This window comes from Gopherus evgoodei, chromosome 11 (genome assembly GCF_007399415.2).
Source record: "Gopherus evgoodei ecotype Sinaloan lineage chromosome 11, rGopEvg1_v1.p, whole genome shotgun sequence".
Classification (NCBI taxonomy): Eukaryota; Metazoa; Chordata; order Testudines; family Testudinidae; genus Gopherus; species Gopherus evgoodei.
Window position 1 is genome coordinate 25,112,234 of NC_044332.1, and position 21,969 is coordinate 25,134,202.

Below are 21,969 nucleotides of genomic sequence, written 5' to 3' on the forward strand. Positions count from 1 at the left end.
ATGGCTGTCTAAAAGGAAATTGGGATTTAGGGACAGGAGAAATACAGGCACAGATAACTGTAGGATAAGCAGATATCAGTAGGAAAACATTTTTCTATTAAAAAACAAATTCAAGTTTACACAAAATAGAGATAAATTTCTTAATATTATTTTAAAATGAAATTTACAATTCTATGCCAAATTAACAAAGATCTTGCAATGTTCTTAATGGACTATAAAAGAAAGACTTGAAAGAGGTTGCTACGTGCTAGCCAAGATCTCAGCACAAACAGTGATGTTAAATAAATGCACAAAGCAAACAAACTGAAATAAATGTTTTCTATATTTTTCAGTTAAAGAAGTCATAGGCAGAAATTCTGTTAGCATGGTTTTTTAAAGTTGACTGACTCTTTAAAAACAGAGAAAGTACTGTGGAAACTGCTCATAGCAATCAAAATGGTAATCCCTTATAATTGTAAAGAGATGATGACTCAGTAGGAACTAGAAACTTGATTTCCCTTCAACAGTTTACATCCAGTTTAAGTGGGTTTACTCCATGACCTAGTCCACTGTGTGTGTTCTCACTCATTTATTTCCATTTGTGTTTTGTCATTGCATAGGCAATACAATTCCAATGATCTGGCTTGGTAGCAGAGACATTCCACATGGTAAGAGAGATGGGGAATAAAATTTTAATAATTACTATATATACATTGTTTTAGATTAAAAAATCTTAATGTCTAAATTTAAAAGGAAAATATTTAGAAGTTACTTCACTAACGAATGTCAGTCTACATCTTACTATTGCAATTTCTCAACACATTCAGATCACATATTGCTGTTCTTCTTTGGCTTTTAAGTGGATTCTTAAGGGTGACATTTCAAAAACAAATATGGATCTTATTTTCAACTTCCTAAATGTCAAACTTATAATAAAGACAGAATCATTAATTCGTATCACACCAGGGCTTAGTTATTCTGAAGACAAGTGATTTAAAAAACAAACAAACTATAAATAGAAAGGAATACACTACTACTGAATTTCCTATAATGGTTTTCAGTTAAAATGAGTCAACTTACAGTTTTAGTTTAGTTTATGAAGTCTTTGGCTGATACAAACTTCTGGATATACCATTAGGAAAAAATATTTTCTATGGATGTAAAAACAGTTAAATATTATATCTGATTTTACTCTATTTCCCACCTATCTCCTGCATTTTCTGCCCTTGTTTTCAGTGAAACTGGTTGTGGATTTATGTAATACTCATTCATTTGAAGACCTACAATTCAGTAGGAGGGGTACTTCACAAGAACAGGCCACTAACTAAATGTTCCAAGTTGTATTTGCTATGTTAATACCAGATAAAACCTAGCACAGGTACAAAGTATTTATGCATAACTAAACATGCCATGAACATTTAAAAAGATTAAAATGTGAAGTATTTGAAAGGCAAAGTGTCCCAAGCACAGAAGAAAACTGATTTTAAATAAACCCAGATAGCAATCTGTTAGCCCAAATTGTTACATTTTATTTTAATTAAAGAAAACTACCCCAGCTACCTAAAAATTACCCATAATTAATCCACTGAGTACATGGCCCCCTTAGAGCTATACTCAAACAATACAATAACTGCAAGTTATGTTTTCGATTGTTTCAAGTTCTTTCTTCCACTAGCAGCTGTGCATATTGATTTGAGCATTAGAGTCTCAAAGTCTTTCACATATAACCAGCAACATGTGCACTGCACAAGTGTCATTAATGGATAATTTATGGGGCTGGTCTTACTACCAGCTTCCTCTAGAAACAAGGCTACTCCAAGGCTCATTTATTAATTCTTATATAGAGATAACTGGTAAAATTATAAACAAAAGTTCCGAAAGGCCCCAAAGCTCATGTTAGGAGTACTGTAAAACAGATAATCTATTACCACTGTTAAAACTGTCACAATATTGATGCTTTGTCTCCAGACAGGAATTATTTCTCATGGAATTAGTCAAATTTCTAGATCCTAACAGAGCACTCATACTTTCAGATAAGGAAAAGTGAAGTTTGTAATTTCCTACCCTTAACTGTGGGAATATTCCCCCCCACCACTCCAAAAAAAACAAAAAACAAAAAAACCACTAGGTCATCTGATGGAGCTACACCATTTGAGAATCTAGCACTTACCCTGCTTTTACAGTACACCAGTCACCAGATGACCTCCCCACCTCTAAAATTTATGAAGAGTAAACCCAGCTACCAGAAAAGAACAAAATTTTGAGCAGACATAATTATCCATTTTGTATGGCAAATGTGAGTTCTGTGCATGAGTAGATGGACTTGGAGGTGTAACTGAGGGGTTAAAAAGGTGAGGTGAAATAAATTGGTGAAGTGGGAAAAGAATATTTGTTTAATTAGGAAAATACTTGGGAGACAATAATTAACATAGTGTTTGGAAGCATACTTTGTAGCCTTGTAGTGCTAAAAAACATTGGAAAATGAAAAGTGTCAATATTCTAGTGTCTTATAATGCTCCATCAAAAGCTTAGTGCTCATGTATGTGTTATTTAAGAAAGGGAACCATAACCACATATGTGCTGTAAATAAATAATTTGTATCAATTAACAGAGCAATACAGATTAAAAGCAGTTCCTTGAGTTAGATGGTCACTTCAGAATGACTGCAGTATGTGATAACTACCACATTAGTAACAATGCTAGAGGGGTTTCCTACTCAAGATTATAGAAAAGAGTTTTCCTCAATTCTAAACTAGATTCATGAATGTTGCCACTACTTATAAAAAGTAATAGAGATATTTTTATTTTCTCATCAGTAGTGGGAACTGTTGTACATGTTGAATTATTTCACTGGAAAGGCAGCACTGTCTTAGGCGTGTGTTTAATTTTTACATGCCTCCATTGTTGCAGTTTAAGAATAAAAACACTACTAAAACCTTCAAATGTATATATCATATAAGACTTACAGACTGTAAGTGCTAAATACATTTTCTTGTATAACTGTACATTCAGTAAGACCATGATCCAGCTAAGCACTTAAGCAAGTGATTAGCACCAATGACTTCAGGAAAATTTTTCAAAAATGACTTCAGGGTCCTATGTGCAAAAATCACTTTTGAAAATGGGACTTTAGGCTTTGATCCAGTAAGTTCCTAATGATTATGGTGTACAATATATCTATATATCTGTTTGCAAATTAAAGGGTATAAGCTATAGCCACCACTACTACCTCATGCTCCAACAGATACACAGCAGAACCTCAGAGCTACGAACTGTAACCTGTCAACCACACACCTCACTTGGAACTGGAAGTACAGAGACAGCAGCAGAGATAAAAAAAAAAAAGGCAAAAAAAACAGTACAGTACTGTGTTAAATGTAACTACTAAAAAAATAAAGGGAGTTTATAAAAAGATTTGACAAAGTACGGAAACTGTTTCTGTCCTTGTTTTATTTAAATTAAGATGGTTAAAAGCAGCATTTTTCTGCACAGTAAAATTTCAAAGCTGTATTAAGTCAATGCTCAGTTGTAAACTTTTGACAGAATGGTTTGTTCAGAGTTAGGAACATTTCAGAGTTATGAACAATCTCGATTCCTGAGGTATTTGTAACTCTCAGGTTCTACTACTTATTAAAAAAAATTAACACCATCACTGCCACATATTTTGAGATTAGTTTTTAAAGTCATAATTTAGATGCTCGTATGGCTTTTCTATCATAGTACTGAGTGTCTCAGTCTTTTTAATGTATTTATCCTCACAGCACCCCTGTAGGGATAGAATGTATAATTATCCCCAATTTCCAGATGGAGAACTGAAGCTGACGCTTAAAATCACAGGAAATTTTAGGCAGAGCAAAGAACTGAACCTGGGTCTTCTGAATCCCAGACTAACACCTTAATCATAACTACTGGGACATCTTTCTTCTCTACAAGTTATCAAAGCACTAAAAAAGCCTCCTCACACACTGCCATCCAGGCCTAAGACTTATATCCTACAAGAGTCACATTATTTCATCCTGGAGCTCCTATAAGTGGAGGCTGATGGTTATTACAAAAGTTATGTACCAAACCTTTATCAATCACAACTCATTCCACCCCAATATCTGACAACTTCCAGGGCCATATGATTACTGTAAAATATCTTCAATCTTCCTAGCTCCATTTTAGTGAAGATTATTTTTAAAAGCCTTAGGGTTACCATTTCAGGATTGTGCTAGAACTGTACGAGGCAAGTGTTTATTCTGCCCTCAGTTCTTTGCCCCTATGCACCCACAATGCAAGTGCAACTTCACTTAAACGTTACTTCTTGCCATATTCAGTAACAGAACACAGAACTTTGAAGGGACACAAATGAAAAGTCATCATCTGAAAATGTTATATCTACTATAGTTACTTGTAACCCATAGGATTACTGTAGCCAAAAGATGGCAAAGAACTCTATTTTTCAGTGTGTTTACTTTGTGCATCTGGTCTGGTGAATTTCAATGTTTCTCCCTGCATAGTTAGTAACTCCCTTTCTGAAATGAACTCTATAAATATCAACAGTGAAGCAAGGAGCTTACACATTTTTAAAAATAATTTTCTTTTAAAAATAGATTGGGAAAAATCCTAACAGAGCATCTATCAGTCAATTTAAAAACATTCAAGTTGAGCGTTTCTTTAACTATGCAACTACCTATGTGCACTTTCCATGGGCCCATCACTATGTTATTGTACATTCTATTGCCACACATCATGATTGGCTGGAAAAAGCATGTTAGACAATGCATTATGATTAAGGCTGCGAGTCTTTCATGGAGGTCATGGATTCTGTGACCTCCATGACTTCTGCAGCTGCAGCGGTTGGTGTGGCTGACCCCAGGGCCACTAGAACAGTTGGGGTTGTCCTAGGGCCAGCTGCACTGGCTACTGCTCTGGTGGCCCCAGGCACCGGTCCAGGAGCAACAGTGGCAGGGCCCCGGGCTGCCCCCCACCTGGAGGAGTCGCAGTGAGGCCATGCACACCCCCCGCCGCCATGAGGAGTGGCAGTGGGGCCATGGGCTCCCCCCCGCACGAGCAGTGGCGACAAGGCCATGAGCTGCCCCCTTCCGGGTGTGGTGGCAGTGAGGCCCCAGGCTGCCCTCACAAATATAAGCAGCAACGACCGCTGGAGCAACCCCCCCACCCCTCCCAGATTAAGTTAGCGGTATTTTTAAGACTTTTTTGGTTACTGCCCATGACATGTCCTTGACCTTTACTAAAAATACCCGTGACTAAATCGTAGCCTTAATTATGATTAGCTAGCTTATATGAAAAATTTGGAAAGAAATATCTGTAAGATAATTAGATGCATCTATTCTAGACTAGTCTTCTGCATGTAATTTGATCCATTGTAAGTGGCTGGCTTATACAGTAATTACAATTCTGTATATTCATTTAATGCTTCTGGTAGCACTCCATGATAAGAGTCCAAAGGCCAGATATGAATTGCCTCTCCCTTCACTATGATCATGTTTTTTAAAGGATTTTGGTTCCCCAAAGCTACGTGCTGAACTGATTTCATGTCATCATGGTAACTGCATGGAAATATTTCCTTTTCTACTCCCAGAGCCACTTAACTCTGTCTCTTCCCTATTTCAGTCATTATTTTCCGCTTTGGGGAAAACTTCTGCTTTCCTCTCATCTTTGCATGATTCTGTCTCCTACTCCAAGACCAGATGAAATGTTTAGTCTATTTTCATACAATTTTATTAGTGATTTAATCCAGTTCTATAGGGAAAGACCCCTGTTCACTAAGTCTCCAATACTTTGACAGTACCAGTTCCCAGTGCAAAGCCTGCATTAATAATTTTAGTCAATGATAACTTAATAGGTATTGGTCAACAGGCTGTTCCTGACAATTTTGGACAGAAATTAAATCCAAAAATTCAAGTATTTTTGTTTCAGCAGAACATAAGGCATGTTATAATTAACATGTACAATGCGTAGTTCATTTCCTTCTTTTTAAAGATAAATAATTGGCAAGATTATTTAAAAAACGAGTCAAATGTGTTAGCAGAGCAAAAATACCCCAAGTGAGCAGGAGCTTTCAAAGGTATATTCCATACATTTGCCATGTTTAAAACCCTGCCTTATCTTCTTGTTTTCATATCACTTACACTATGGATCACCAAGTTCCTGCTTTGAAAGAGATCCCCATAAGCTCTTCATTGATGTCATATTTACCATGAAACTTGGCAAGTTGGAGTCTGATCATAACTTGAGTGGCATGTGTGCTATTTATTACAATATTGAATACAATATTATAATTTGAAAGCTTTTTAAACAAAAAATATTTAAGAATACCAGAACTTTAACATTAACTGCTTTCTATTATTCTACACTCTTTTATTATTCCGTAGGTAGACTCTTCTCTACTAAAATTTCAGGATAAACAGAAAACAGTAAAGATCTTGTTGAGATGTCACGCCAAGTTGCAAATAGCAAATCAGAAAGGCCGGATATCATGGATTTTCTTTTAAAAGACAGGAAGGGGATTTCTGTTTTTGTCCCTTAATTATTTCCCCTTATTATTCAGAGCATACCACAGTTCTCTTGTGTGTCAAATGCATTTGCAAATCATCTTTAGAAGTGTTTTAAATCAATGGTTTAAAGTAAACCGTAGCATCTGATGGTAATTTTGCTATTTGCTATTACAAAATTCAAAACACTTGATTATGAGCATTGCAAGCTATCCAAGGTAAATGCAAAACATAATTGTCTGTCTGTCCTGCCTTTCTGAAAAGTCCTACAGATTACATCTACAGTATATAAGCCTATAATTTCATTAACTAATGCCAACTGAAAAGTAAAACAGATGGTTCAAACAGTAGTAAATTGATAGACTAAGTCAAACTGGTCAGCATCAGCAAAAATTATACTCCATGGAAAAATCTGTCTGAAAGAAATTGAAGTAGGTATGTTCAATCTGCATTGATAATTTTTTTTTAACTTAAGTTAAATATAGGTTTATTTTAAAAATAAGCCTATTAAAATTAGATTGGAAGTTGACAACCCATGTTAAGGCCTAAACCTATTAAAAATCATTTAAATTAAATACAAAAAAAATCTAGTATATATTTGCTGCTAAGTTTTAAAGAAAGTTAAACAACTAAAATGGTGAAGTCACTGGCTACACACCTGAAACCAGAGTTTGTTGAAAGTGCTAAACCAACTTTCTACAGCAGTAACCCTCTTCCACAGGTGCAGAGAATATTTTCTTCATTTCAATGTATTCAACTAGTTCAGTTGACTAGTTCACTCAAAGTTAAGAAGTCAATTGGATTTGAAAAAAGGAGAAAAGCCTGTTTTCTTCTTCCAATCTATGAATAAAAACTAACTTCTGGCAATATTTCCTTTATTTAATAAATCACTTAATTTTAAATACAAAAAAGTTTTGATAAAGTTTTTTCTTATGTTTCCAGCTCATTTAATAAAAATCAATTACTCTGCTTTTGTGCAACTGAATTTATGTTTCCATCCAAATCAAGCTTAACACTAATCACAAGTAAAAAAATTAATTACCACATTATTCTCCTTCTTCTAAAATAGTAAAAAATGTAAAAATTAGGAATCTGAATAAATGTATGGTAAGTTATATAATTGTTTAAATAAATGTCTATCCTCATGGCTGGCAAAAAGTTAGCACCAAATTTAATGTAATGATTATATTTCATTGCAAATCAACATATTTTAATAATTACCAGCCAATGAGAATTAACTTTCCTTTAGGAAAATAAATAAAAAGTACAAATGTAAAACATGATTAAAACTGATTATGTAAATCAAGGTTTTCTGATTGCTGATTTAAATCATGATAAAAACTGGTAATGTAAATTGCTTTGATTTAAATCAATCCGCCCTGTGTCAATATTTATGATGCTATCAAATGTTTCACATAAATAATCTTTTTTAATGTACGTCCACACTCATCTAACGTTTAGTCTAATTATTACATATAAGTGACATTACAATCTGACCCTGAGAAGTGCTGAGCTCTTTCAACTTCCACTGGAGTCGAGGATGCTTAACACCTCGTAGGAGGTGCTCAGCTCCTGAGAGTATCACACCATATTTTCTGATTTCTATACATATTAAAGTGCATAACAGGTTATTTTATTCTAGTCACCCTATTATAGAGCTACTTTATTAACTTTTTGTGCTACCTGTTCACTCAAATAATTTGTCCCTTTCCTCATTCTGCATCACTGACAGATTAAAGTTACAACCTGTTCCTCTGCACAGGTCATCTATTTGGAGCAGAAACAGCAAATGTCTAGCTACTGAGACCTTAGTCCTCAATTGGACTTTGACTCCAAGGTTTGGAAAAATCCCATAACCTGATGCCCTAGATAATTGTGTTATGGTTGGACTACTATTTTTATTAATTTCACATGCCTAGCAGATTATCATATCTTCAGCCAACATAATAGTGCGTAAAGTACAAAGTGTAAAAAATAATAAGAGACAAAGGACATCTCAGTTTCTCTTACTGTCTCATATTTTCTCATTAATGATTTAAACAAAGAAATTCTCAGTTAAGCTGTTTGTATTTTCTGCATCATTCAGATTGCACCTTTACAGGTAAAGTAAATTCAGTATTAAAAAATAATTACCTTTCTGGGTACATGGCAGCAGGAGAAAATTTCTTTGACAGCTCTTTGGTCATTACCAAGCAGTCAAAGGAAAGTATTTGTTGAAGGCATCAGAAATTCAAATGTCCTTCTCCACCTCCCCCTTACCCACTGATCCAAAAGGGTATGTGGACTAGGGTTGTAAAGTTTGCTCAGTGAAAAGCATAATACATCAGGGGTCATCATGGTGTTCTTCCATCACTACTGGAAGCTACTGTAAAGCACAAGATTACACAAATGATGCTGACCAAAATTAAGTAACAATCCCAGAATTGTTCTGTCCCTTGTGTATTTGTTTAATATTTATCTGACACACAGCTAGGTATATGGCTGCTTCATTGAATTGAAATAAGTCTCTCTCTCTCTTTGAGAATCCCCTTGTTATAATATATAAATAACATCTTGTCTTAGAAGGTAATTTCAAACTTATATTGTGAATTTATAGTAAGCAATCAAGTTATAGTAAAAGAGTAATCTAAATTTCAGTAGACGCTGCCAGAACACTCTCTGAGAAAATGACACTTTGTATATTTCAATTTTACTACTAGATTGAAAATGTAATAGTAGTATGTTGGTTTTTAACTCCAAAAATGCAATTGTGCTTCTTTCCTCGTTCAATTTGAATATGTATTAACTGGAAGCACTTACTAAAAAAAAATACATTCTACACACCATATAAAAAATTAGTGCCCCTTAATAAATTATTAAGTTTTATTACTTTGTGAGCCAACATTCCTGTCCAAAGATTAAAAGTACCATAATTCTTTGCTCTCTTAAGAAAAATGTTAAATCAACATATGTAGCCCTTTTATACTGGAAACCCTGAAAAGGAGAGCCAGAAGTCAAATAATGTCTTTTGAAGACAGATAAAGTATTTTTACAATATTTAACTAGAACCACTTACTTGTGGTGTAATACAATCATTTTATACCGTTAATTTAATTACACAAGTACAAAATAAAAACATTTATTTTTAAGTATATAATTAACAATAATTAGCTGAAGCTACTGTCATTTTTAAAAGTCTGAAAACATCTCTTTACCTTAACTCATCCCACTAAGAGCATTCATGCAGTTTCTTAATTCCAAGCATTATAAACTCTTTTACACATTCCTCTCTGCATTATTCAAACATATCATGCGCTCAGTGAAGTCACTTGACATAAGGATTGTGCCATGAATCCACTAAACAAAAAAAGACCCTCTGTTGGTATTTTAGATTTGTACACTTCAAGAGTCAGAAATGCATACACCTTCCTCATGATTAAGAGTCTATGAATTCTAGTAACAGAATATATTTTGTCTTATTTTATGTACACTCCTCTCACGCTATAGTAATGAGTCTCAATACAAGAAACAAGTAAGAGAGTTTCCCTGCTATGAAAATGTGAACAAAATAACCAAATGTACAATATATTCACAAACATTTAGACCAGGCGTAGGCAACCTATAGCACGTGTACCAAAGGCGTCACATGAGCTGATTTTCAGTGGCACTCACACTGCCCAGGTCCTGGTCACCGGTCCACGGGGGCTCTGCATTTTAATGAAGCTTCTTAAACATTTTAAAAACCTTATTTACTTTCAATACGACAATAGTTTAATTATATATTATAGACTTATAGAAAGAGACCTTCTAAAAACATTAAAATGTATTACAGGCACATGAAACCTTAAATTAGAGTGAATAAATGAAAACTTGGCATACCACTTCTGAAAGCCTGCCGACCCGATTTACACATTAGCTAAGGGCAGATCATTATTAACAACTAAGTTCTCTCATTGTCTATGTATTCAGATTCCATTCACTTCAATGAAGATATGCACAAGTAAATGAGAGCAAAGGACAAATGAATAATCCAAGGACTGCTGAAAAAAATACAGAGCATCCTCTAAATAACTACTTCAAATGCAGCCCAGGTTAGTAGTGACCAAAAGTCTTTGGTTTATAGGTATGTCTATATTGGAATAAGAGACCCACTGACAGCCAGGGCTGGCCCAGGTCAGCTGACTTGGGCTTGCAGGGCTAAAAACTATAGCATAAACATTTGGGCTCAGACTGGAGCCCGGGCTCTAGGATCCTTCCTCTCGTGGAGTCCCAGAGTTCAGGCTCCAGTCCAAACATGCACACATTTACAACCCCACAGTCCAAGCCCTAGGCCAGTCACAGGTGTTTAATTGCTGTGTCACAGGTGTCCCCAATGTATCATGCTGTACATGAAATAAGTGAACTATATTTTAGCATAAAAATCTAGTGAGGCAAACTATCCACATCACAAAAAACAGCCATCGCAACTGAAACTAGCTAGCATACTAATTAAGTGTCATGCAGAGGCCAATGATTAGGATGGTAGGATGCTCAATTATCCTCTTATCCAGGGGCAGGCAACCTATGGCATGCGTGAGTTGATTTTCAGTGGCACTAAGGCCTGGTCTACACTACGCATTTAAACCGATTTTAGCAGCGTTAAACTGATTTAACGCTGTACCCGTCCACCCTACGAGGCCCTTTATATTGATATAAAGGGCTCTTTATATCGGTTTCTGTACTCCTCCCCAACAAGAGTAGCGCTAAAATCGGTATTACCATATCGGATTAGGGTTAGTGTGGCCGCAAATCGACGGTATTGGCCTCCGGGCGGTATCCCACAGTGCACCACTGTGACCACTCTGGACAGCAATCTCAGCTCGGATACAGCGGCCAGGTAAACAGGAAAAGCCCCGCGAAATTTTGATTTTCATCTCCTGTTTGCCCAGCCTGGAGCTCTGATCAGCACGGGTGGCAATGCAGTCCCAAATCCAAAAAGAGCTCCAGCATGGACCGTACGGGAAATACTGAATCTGATCGGTGTATGGGGAAACAAATCTGTTCTATCAGAGCTCCATTACAGAAGACAAAATGCCAAAGCGTTTGAAACAAAAATCTACAGGCTACACAGTGCTGCGTGACAAGTGTAACGGGAAGCCAGAGACTCAAATGGACGCTCATGGAGGGAGGGAGGGGGTACTGAGGACTCCAGCTATCCCACAGTCCACAGCAGTCTCCGAAAAGTATTTGCATTCTTGGCTGAGCTCCCAATGCCTGTAGGGTCAAACACATTGTCTGGTGTGGTTCAGGGAATAGCTCGTCAATTTACTCCCTCCCCCTCTCCACGTGAAAGAAAAGGGAAAGAAATCGTTTCTTGACTTTTTTCAATGTCACCCTATGTCTACTGAATGCTGCTGGTAGACGCGATGCTGCAGCAGTGAAGAGCAGTATCCACTCCTCTCCCCTCCCTAGTGGCAGACGTACAATATGACTGATATCCGTCTTCACCATCAGCCCGTGAGTGCTCCTGGCTTGCCTCAGGTGAGGTCGGCTGGGGGCACCTGGGTAAAAATAGGAATGATTCCTGGTCATTCCCAGTAGATGGGACAGAACGGCTGGTAACCATCCTCATCATAGCAACTGGGGGCTGAGCTCCATCAGCCCCCTCCCCTTTCCTGTGTAAAGAAAAGGTTCTGTACTGCCTGGACTATCATAGTAGCGGGATGCTGGGCTCCTCTCCTCCGCACCGCTTAATGTCCTGCCTGGACTGTCATAGCAGCGGGAGGCTGCCTCCCTCTCATTTTATCTCACTAACAAGTCACTGTTTCTTATTCCTGCATTCTTTATAACTTCATGACAAATGGGGGGACACTGCCATGGTAGCCCAGGAAGGTTGGGGAAGGAAGGAAGCAACGGGTGGGGTTGTTGCAGGGGCACCACCCGTGAATGGCATGTTGTCATAACATATTCCCAGATTTGGACCTTAGTGTCCAAAATATGGGTGTTAGCATGAAAACCTCCAAGCTTAGTTACCAGCTTGGACTTGGTAAAGCTGCCATCACCCAAAAAATTAGAGTGTTTTGGGGCACTCTGGTCCCCCCAAAAACCTTCCCTGGGGACCCCAAGACCCAAATTCCTTGAGTCTTACAACAAAAGGGAATAAACCCTTTCCCCTCCCTTCTCCCTTCCAGGTGTTCCCTCCCTGGGTTCCTGGAGAGATACACAGAAGCTCCGTGAATCTAAACAGAGGGATTCCACCCTCCCTATTTCCAGTCCTGGAAATAGGTACCGAGAGAGAGAGCCAAGCTCTCCCCTACCCCCCTCCTTCACCCAGAGGGAATGCAAAGTCAGGCTAGTAAATCTAAACACACAGAGATTTCCCCCTGACTTCTTCCTCCCACCAATTCCCTGGTGAGCACAGACTCAATTCCCTGGAGTTCCCCACTAAAGAAAAACTCCAACAGGTCTTAAAAAGAAAGCTTTATGTAAAAGAAAGAAAAAATACATGAAAATGGTCTCTCTGTATTAAGGTGACAAATACAGGGTCAATTGCTTAAAAGAAATATGAATAAACAGCCTTATCCACAAAGAATACAATTTAACACATTCCAGCAACTACACACATGTAAATACAAAAAAACAAACCTATGGTCTTCCTATCTTTGTACTTACAACTTGGAAACAGAAGATTAGAAAAGCAGGAAGCAGAAAAATCCTCTCATAGCCGAGAGAGTACAGGCAGAAGAAAAGAACAAAGAACTCACACACAAACTTCCCTCCACCCAGATTTGAAAAAGTCTTGTTTCCTGATTGGTCCTCTGGGCAGGTGTTTCAGGTTACTCCTTTTCAGGTAAAAGAACATTAACCCTTAGCTATCTGTTTATGACACATGTAGCTCATCATTTCTGCGGGATCTGACATGGAGCAGCTGTACTCTCTGATACACTGCTTCTCTAGTACACTTGCCCCAAATTCTAGGCAGGACTGACTTTATTTTTAGAAACCATAAAGGAGGGATTGACTCGGGAGTCATTCCCAGTTTTGCTTTTGCGCCCCTGGCTGACCTCAGCCAGGGGCACCCATGATAGCAGCAGAAAACACAGAAGGACAGATAACCGTCATCTCATTGCCAAATTACCCTGGCAGCAGACGGTACAGAATGACTGGTAACCATTTCTGCTATCATGCAAAAACAAATGAATGGTGCTGTGTAGTGCTGGAGTATCGCCTCTGTCCGTGGCATCCAGTACACATACGGTGACTGTAAAAAAAAAAAAAAAGCTGAACGGGCTCCATGGTTGCCATGCTATGGCGTCTGCCAGGACAATCCAGGGAAAAAGGGCGCGAAATGATTGTCTGCCGTTGCTTTCCCGGAGGAAGGAATGACTGACGACATTTACCCAGAACCACCCGTGACAATGATTTTTGCCCATCAGCCACTGGGCTTTCAACCCAGAATTCTAAGGGGCGAGGGAGATTACGGGAACTATGGGATAGCTACGGAATAGCTACCCACAGTGTAACGCTCCGGAAATCGACGCTAGCCTCGGACCATGGACGCACACTGCCGAATTAATGTGCTTAGTGTAGCCGCGTGCACTCAACTTTATACAATCTGTTTTATAAAACCGGTTTATGTAAAATTGGAATTATCCCATAGTGTAGACGTACCCTCACACTGCCCGGGTCCTGGCCACCAGTCCGCAGGGCTCTGCGTTTTAATTTAATTTTAAATGAAGCTTCTTAAACATTTAAAAAAACTTATTTACTTTAAAAACGATAGTTTAGTTATACATTATATATTATAGAAAGAGACCTTCTAAAAATGTTAAATGGCATGCGAAACCTTAAATTAGAGTGAATAAATGAAGACTCAGCACACCATTTCTAAAAGGTTGCTGACTCCTGTTCTTACCCCTACAAGTGGTCCCCCTACAGATCAATGCTCAGGTGGGTTGAGGCAACAGTAAGTAGAAGACTTCTCTTTCTATGACTGTCAATCTGGCACCTTCCACGAGTAAATTCCTAAGTAGGGTTTTTAGGTTATAAAATAAAATTATTTATTAAAAACCTAGATACTGAGTGCTCAGTTTAAGCATTTAGGGAAGCTTTTCTGGTTTAGTTTGCATACAGTATGAAATGAGGAAATGCCACTGTTCTGCACTAGATCTAGAGGATTGTCTACCAGCCATCATCATAGAAAACATACAGCTGTACGCATAGGATAATTGCCCAGTAGAGAAGACTGCTAATTATAACATTCAAAGCTGTAGAACTGACATACTGCTACCATTCTGAGCAACTTTATAACCAGATAGCATTGGATAAATAGCGCTATTTAGCTTCACTTCAAATGAAAAACCAGTATTAAGATGACACACTAATGCTACTCACAAAAAAAAAAAATTAAACAAAGTTACATTTTCTTTATGCTACATATAGCTTGGATTATCAATACTAAAAATGACTACATGCACCATCATCGGCAATTAGATCTACTAAAGGGAAAAGCTATCTATTAGATACTCATCAATTATCAGCAGTGCATCAGATTACATTTTCAGTTACCATGCGTAACTCGAAGGATTATTTTAATCCACGCACCAGTGACCATAGCACTATAGCCCTGAATGAAAGGCTAGCAGAGTTCTGTTTACATAACTACTACAAACTGGGTGATCATTGCATGTTCACAGGATAACAGCGTCTATGTGGACTTCATATTTTATTACAGCAGCATTTGCCAGCAGCTATAACTAGGATCTCTCAGTTTCCATTATAAATCTCTATTTTTAAAGTGTTTATAACCCGGACTAAAATCTGACATCAGGCCTCTGTTGAAGCACCTATTTTTATACACGCTATTGGACTTCTATATAAATAAATTCCTCACATATTTATTTTTAATCATTTAAAAAGATCTAGTAGGATATTTTTAACCTTAGAGCTGGGCACAAAAATCTAGAAATATCTCAGCTAATAGAGTGAGTCAGTCACATATTTGGAACACAGCCATAGTCACTCATCAACTTCCAGTAAAATGTGACCACTAGATTTCAGATCACCTAGACTAGCAAATAAATATCAGTTATGACTAGTTAAAAAAAAAGTCTCCTCATCATTTGAAGGTCTTGAGCGTTGTCCCTTAAGAACAGTTCGCAGCTGAATGGTTATGGAGGCACAACATACATGAATAATCAGGTGGGTTACACAGTTCTAGCCCAAACTGATTTTCCTAGCTTTTGAGTGCTAATGTGTTTTAAACATCTTTAAAAAAAAATTTTTTTTTAAACTTTGCTTAATGGTAAGAAGGTACAAGTATTAATACAAAAGACAGCAGATATTATCTAAAGCAGTGTTTTCCAAACTTGGGACACCGCTTGAGTAGGGAAAGCCCCTGGCGGGCCGGACCGGTTTGTTTACCTGTGGCGTCCACAGGTCCGGCCAATTGTGGCTCCCACTGGCCGCGATTTGCTGCTCCAGGCCAATGGGAGCTGCTGGAAGCGGCAGCCAGTATATCCCTCGGCCCTCGCCACTTCCAGCAGCTCCCATTGGCCTGAAGCAGTGAATGCATTCACTAGGCTCCTCTGAAAGCTATAAGCCACAGCAGAGACATTAAAAGTGATAGCAGGAGGAAGACTAAGGGCATGTCTACATATACAGTGCTGCCGCAGCTGCACCTCATCTGTTTATACCAATGGGAGCACTCTCCCCCATTGGCATTATAAAACCATCTCTATGAACTGCAGAAGCTACACTGGCCTACCAATATGGTGCTGTGCATACAAGCACTTATGTCGGTGTTGCTTATGTTTATTCACCCCCCTGAGCCGATATACGCTGTAGCCATAGTCTAGAACTAGCCATTCTTTTCCAGCAGCTGGAGGAAAAAGAGAGGAAAGTAGTTCCTCCTTCACAGCAGGTGGAGGTCAGAAGGAAAGAGAGGTTGGGACATGGAGAGGAGGGAATTAGAGGGGTAATGCAGCAGCTAGTAAATGGAGCAGAGTGAGTTCTAAATCTAATTAGACCCCTTATAACCAAGATTGGGCATGGACCAGATACACCAGTGTGCAAACAATCCCACTGACTCTCCCTTCCAGACGCTAGTGGGAGAGGCACTGGGTTTTTCCTGCCAATCTTCCACTGGTTTCTGGTTTTTAGAGGTCTAATAGATTTTTTTCCATGTTGATTATCACATAATGTGGTAAAGCAAATGTGACCTAAAGATGCCAGTTAGAAAACAAAGATGAAAGTGCTGCTGGTTATAAGAACCATCTCTCCCTTCACATCCCTGATTTTATTCATACTGCAGACTAGCTCCATATTAAAAAGAATTACACACACAAGAAAGTAGAACCTCAGTATGGAGTCAAAATCACTTCTCTAAGGGCTTGTCTACACTGGCACTTTACAGTGCTGCAACTTTCTCGCTCAGAGGTATGAAAAAACACCCCTGAGCACTGCAACTTTCAGCGCTTCAAAGTGCCAGTGTAGACAGCTCCCAGTGCTGGTAGTTATTCCCCTCATGGAGGTGTTTTTTGCAACTACACAAGCAACATTAAAGAACTCAACTTTTTTAAAAACACATTTGCAAGTACATTTCTAATGGATCCCTAGATTACTGAAAATAAATTTTAAGTTTTCACTAAATATACTGTTTACTTTTTCTTCTCAAATGCAAAATGAAGATATCTAGGGCTGGCCCATGCTAAAATCTGCACCAAAATAATTAAATTGTTTTGAATTAACAGCTGGTTATTTGTATATGGTGCTAGTCTGTGTACGGACACCTACTTTGGAATAAGTGTTCTATTGCAGTTTTGCAACCTCTCATGGTCTCCAAAAGAGAACGTATTAATAAAAAAAATTCCTTGGATAGTCTATTGAGTGTATTCCCTTTGAAAATGTAATGTTATCTATTTCTAATCATCTTGTATCACATTAGTTATTCCACATGTCAGTCCCCAAAAGAACATTTTTTTAAATTTAAAAAGCATACAATCCCCTTGAACCACTTATGTCACTTAAAAGAGCAACTAGTTCTCAACACTAACCAGATACCTTCAATATGTATTTTTCAGTGCTGATTTCAGGCTGCTGCTCTCACATGGAAAAAGCATGGCACTGGGCTTGTCTATATGGCCAAGTTGTTGACAAAACTTTTGTCTTTCACATGTACTTTAAAAAGTTCGCCTCCCTCTGAAAGATAAAAAGTTTTGCCGCAGCAAGTGGCAGCGAACACTGCTCGTGGAGCTGGAAGTATTTTGTCGGCAAAAGTGCCGATAAAGAGCGTTTACACATGCCAACATTTAGCGACAGGGCTGTGTCGACACAGTCTTGTTGCTAAAAGTTGTGTGATGTAGACAAGCCCATAGTGGTCTACTGGGGAAATTAAGAGTAGTTATTTAGGTTAAATGTGTGAAATGTTTGTAGTGTTAGAAGCTAAAACGGTATCTACCTTGAGTGGCATTTTGAGTTGTGGAAGGGAGAATGTGAGAAAAAAAAACAGCATAAGATAAAATAACTGAGAATGATAAAACTGAGAATACAAAAAAAAGCACAAGGCGGCAGGAGGGGGCAAGAGACTATTAAAAGAGTTGTATCCCAAACAGCATCTCAACATGATTTACTATCAGGGAGTTCTGCTTCAAGAACCAGTTCAAGCACTGAAAAATGGCAAGACAGACAAGAAAAGGCTGAACCACTTATTCCCTCTACATTTTCTAAAAGTTGTATGTAGTGTAGTTATAACCATGTCGGTCCCAGAATATTACAGACACGAGGTGGGTTGGTAGTATCTTTTATTGAACCAACTCCTGCTGGTGAAAGAGACATGCTTTCAAACCACACAGAGCTCTTCTCAGGCTTGGACTGCAGTTCAGAGACCCTGTGAGGGGGAAGGCTAGCAATAGCTGTTTAATTGCTGTATCACCTTAACCTTATTTTTCTTTCCTGTAGACTGCTTGTGACTGGTGATTTTACAGAAGCTATCTCAGTGACAGTGGCCAACCAAGTTCCCCTCACCTCCAGCAGTACCACTTAGCTCTTGCTTTTTTGACATTGTTCAAAGTTACACATAATTTACCTGAGATGCACCTCAAGATAAGAAGTTTCACCAATAACAGAGCAAACCAAGATTATTAAACTGAAAAGTATACACACCACCCACCTTCACCATGCTCCCCAAATAAACATGACCTTGACATGGTACTTAAGTTGCACCAACTCAGACCCCAAACTAGTGTTCCCTTCTATTTCATTCTAAGGAAGGTACTCTATGTGTAGTCCTTCAAAGCACATACTGCAGATGAGGCATAATGATGGCTGGCTGGGAAGGCCTAAAATACACACTAACTTAGGGCAGGTCTACACTTAATAAAACATTTCACTGGCACAGCTGCAGCACATTAGTAAAGATGCTATATGTGGATGGGAAAGCTTCTCCTGTTGGTGTAGTTAATCCATCTCAAGAGACAGCAGCTTTGTCGACAAGAAAAGCTCTCCCTTTGACACAGTGCTGTCTACACCCTGGATTTGGTTGGTATAAATATGACACTCAGATGTGGATTTTTCACATCCCTGAAAAATGTAGCTATACTGGTGTACGTTTATAATGTACACCTGGCTGCAGAGGTGGGAGCATAACAAAATGGATATGCAGGCTGGAGACCAACAGCAAACGGCTGCTCCCCTGGGAAGGGAAGAGGCCCACCCATGCAGCCCTGGCTGGAAGCTGGGTTTGTTGCTCTGGGGTGTGCAGAGAGCGCTGGGGCTGAAAGCCCCATTTGGGATCCTCCCCAACTCTGGTCACTACAGCTTGCAAAGCTGAGCCTGGTGCCGTCCCCCCGGTACAGCCCCTGGGGCGGTTCACAGCCGGGAGAAACCGTGCTCAGCCGTGCCACAACATACGGGCCGTTACCTCTAGCGAGAGATCCTGTGTGACGCCGACGCCCCCTCCCCCTTCCCCTCCATTACAGGGCGGCTGCTGCGCTGGGCCGGGGGTGCCCGGGCCGCAACCGGGGAGGCGGGGGAGCCCGCACTGCGGCCGGAAGCAGCTCGGGACAGACTCAATAGAGCAGCCCCCCCCTTTCCCCCGCGCCCCTTCACTGAGGCGGCCCCGGCGGCGGGGTCTCACTCCTGCCGGCGCCACGTGATGAGGCGCGGCGGCGGCGGCCTCGCTGCCCCCCACATGCAGCTTCGCAGCCCGCGCAGGGATGGTGGCCGCTGCCCCACCCTCCCCAGCCGGCCCGAGACCCGAGCGCCGCCTTCTCGGCAGCGCCGGCCGGTTGTGTGGGGGAGGGAATGTAAACAAATGGGGTTTTATAGCTACCTCACTCGAGTGCCGTGTGCATCTCCCTCTCCGCTCGGTACCAAACCGCCGGGGCGCCTCCTCCTCCTCCGCAGCCGCCGCGCTACGCCATTCACCAAACACACTTACGCCGTGCCAGCCGCGCTCTGCACGCACACGGCTACAAACCGTGCGCATTGGCTCAGCCGAACCAATGCGGGCTTCCCCCCGCCCTCTTCTACGTAAACGGCGTAGTATAGCCTCCTCTAGTCTCTGCCCCCTCCCTCCCGCGGCTGCTGAGCTCATCGCTAGTTTACTCAGGAGGAAGAGGCGCATGCGCAGTCTGGCAGCTCCACCGGATGCTGCGCGGCTTTGTGCGGTGTGCGCGCGCCGGCTACGGACCGCATGTGTGCAGTCGCCCTCGGAGTAGGGTGCGCGTGACCCCCGCTCCCGCGCGGCCCCGGAGGGGAGGGGAGAGGGAGCCGCAGTCCCCGTACAGCCGGTGGGGGGAGGTGATCGTGCCCAGCACCTCTGCCCGCAGGAGAGACGCTGGCGTTGGGCGGAGGCGCCACGGTGATGGGCACCGCGCGAAATGGCAGGAGCGTCATGAGGCTGCAGCCCGCCCCCCGGACAGCGCCAGGCGGAGGCTTTGCCCCTGGGGCTGCAGCCCGAGTTCAGCAAACTCGCGTTGTTGAAGGGGGGCCGCTGGGCGCCTCCGGCGCAGATCACTAAAGCGGGCATACGGCGACTCGGCCTTACCCCGGCCAGGGTGGGGAGCGACCCTAAAGAGCTGCTTTACGCTGGCAAAGGCCGCGGTAGGTGAGCTACAGCGGTTGTTCAACCGCTTTAAATTAAACTGGTTCAACTTCTGCCTTTCTGTACTTTGAGGAGGAGGAGGAGAAGAATAGTGTTACCCGCTTTGCGGGTTTTACTGGAGACCAGTTCAAACCACAGCACAGGGCTCTGACCTCCATTTGTGCCTCTCACTGCAACTCCCTCCATCACACTCCGGTTTGCTTGTGTACAGTTGTTCAGCGCCGTAGAGTTAAATGAAGTTTTGCCCTTTTACACCTGCAGAATATTGGGTCCTTTAATGAAAATTTAGTTTAAATATTGCATAGATATTAAGCTATTTTACAGCCCTAGTCCCATCTTCCTTCTGCGACCAAAATGCCCATTGAGAGTAGGGAATGGAGGCCTATATCTGCTACTTGACATTATAATTTGTTACTGGGCAATAACTCAGTATTTGCAATGTGTATGTGATTGCAAGATACAGTTTTTTGTCTGGGTATGATTGCTTTTCCAGTTAAAGTCCAGGTAATCAAGCATTCTTTAAAAAAAAAAAAAAAAAGAAAAAATCATGACAGGTCAAAGCCTATTAGGTAAATTGAAACAAATATACCAAATGTGGACAGGTCCTTTCATGTTTAAGGGGTGGTCTGCAACCAGTTTTTGTACTGATTTAGCAGTTTAGAAACTGATGTATTAAATTGGTGCAAGTCCCTGTGGAGGTGTTTATGCTGCTTTAAAGGTGTCAGTCTATACTGGTATAGTATAGTGTTATAGATTTACCCCACATAAGCTTACACTAAACCAGCACCTTTATGTTAGTCTGACTGCCATCACAGTAAGGGGTTGCACCAATTTAACTACAGCAGTTTCTAAACAGGTATTCGTAGCTTTTAAGGTCAGAAGGGACCATTAAATCATTTAGTCTGACCTCATGTATGCCACAGGTTATTTGGTTTCACCCACTTCACCCTTATTGAGCTCAGTTGGTGTTTAGCTAAAGCATATGCTACCTTTAAAGCAGCTTGGTTCATCCTGAACCATAACTGAGGGCTTGACTACACTCGAAACTTCAAAGCGCTGCCGAGTGTGGTCGCAGCGCCAGCGCCGGGAGAGAGCTCTCCCAGTGCTGCAGGTACTCCACCTCCTCATGGGGATTAGCTGGCGCTTTACAGCGCTGTATCTTGCAGCACTCCGGTGTTTTTTTCACACCCCTGAGTGAGAAAGTTGCAGCGCTGTAAAGAGCCAGTGTAGCCAAGGTCTGTATACAACCATTACACACTAGAAAGATCTTTTCAAAATGCTGTTTTAACTGAATTCAAAGCAGCTTCAGTCCCAAACAGCTATTTTAAGAGCAAAAAATGCCACACTTTGAACTGAAACTGGACGGAGGGTTGACCATGCAAGGCTTGTTGGGCTTTTTATATTCATTTAAAAATGGATGCAAATAAG

General features: G+C 40.5%; 1 protein-coding gene across 5 annotated transcripts in view; it reads right to left on the reverse strand.

Annotated features, from left to right (window-relative positions):
• Positions 1–19,930, reverse strand: part of SLC39A10 (solute carrier family 39 member 10) — a 64,425-nt gene extending 44,495 nt beyond the window's left edge. For 2 of the 5 annotated variants that reach the window (XM_030579244.1, XM_030579242.1), the window contains exon 1: positions 19,768–19,930. In XM_030579244.1, the coding sequence (XP_030435104.1) occupies positions 19,768–19,923 (156 nt within the window). In that variant the 5' untranslated portion in view covers positions 19,924–19,930. Of the gene's footprint in view, positions 1–8,612; positions 8,851–19,356; positions 19,377–19,767 lie in introns of those variants that run through there. The other 3 variants (XM_030579243.1, XM_030579247.1, XM_030579246.1) reach the window with 3 other exon arrangements.
• Positions 19,931–21,969: the final 2,039 nt, after the last annotated feature.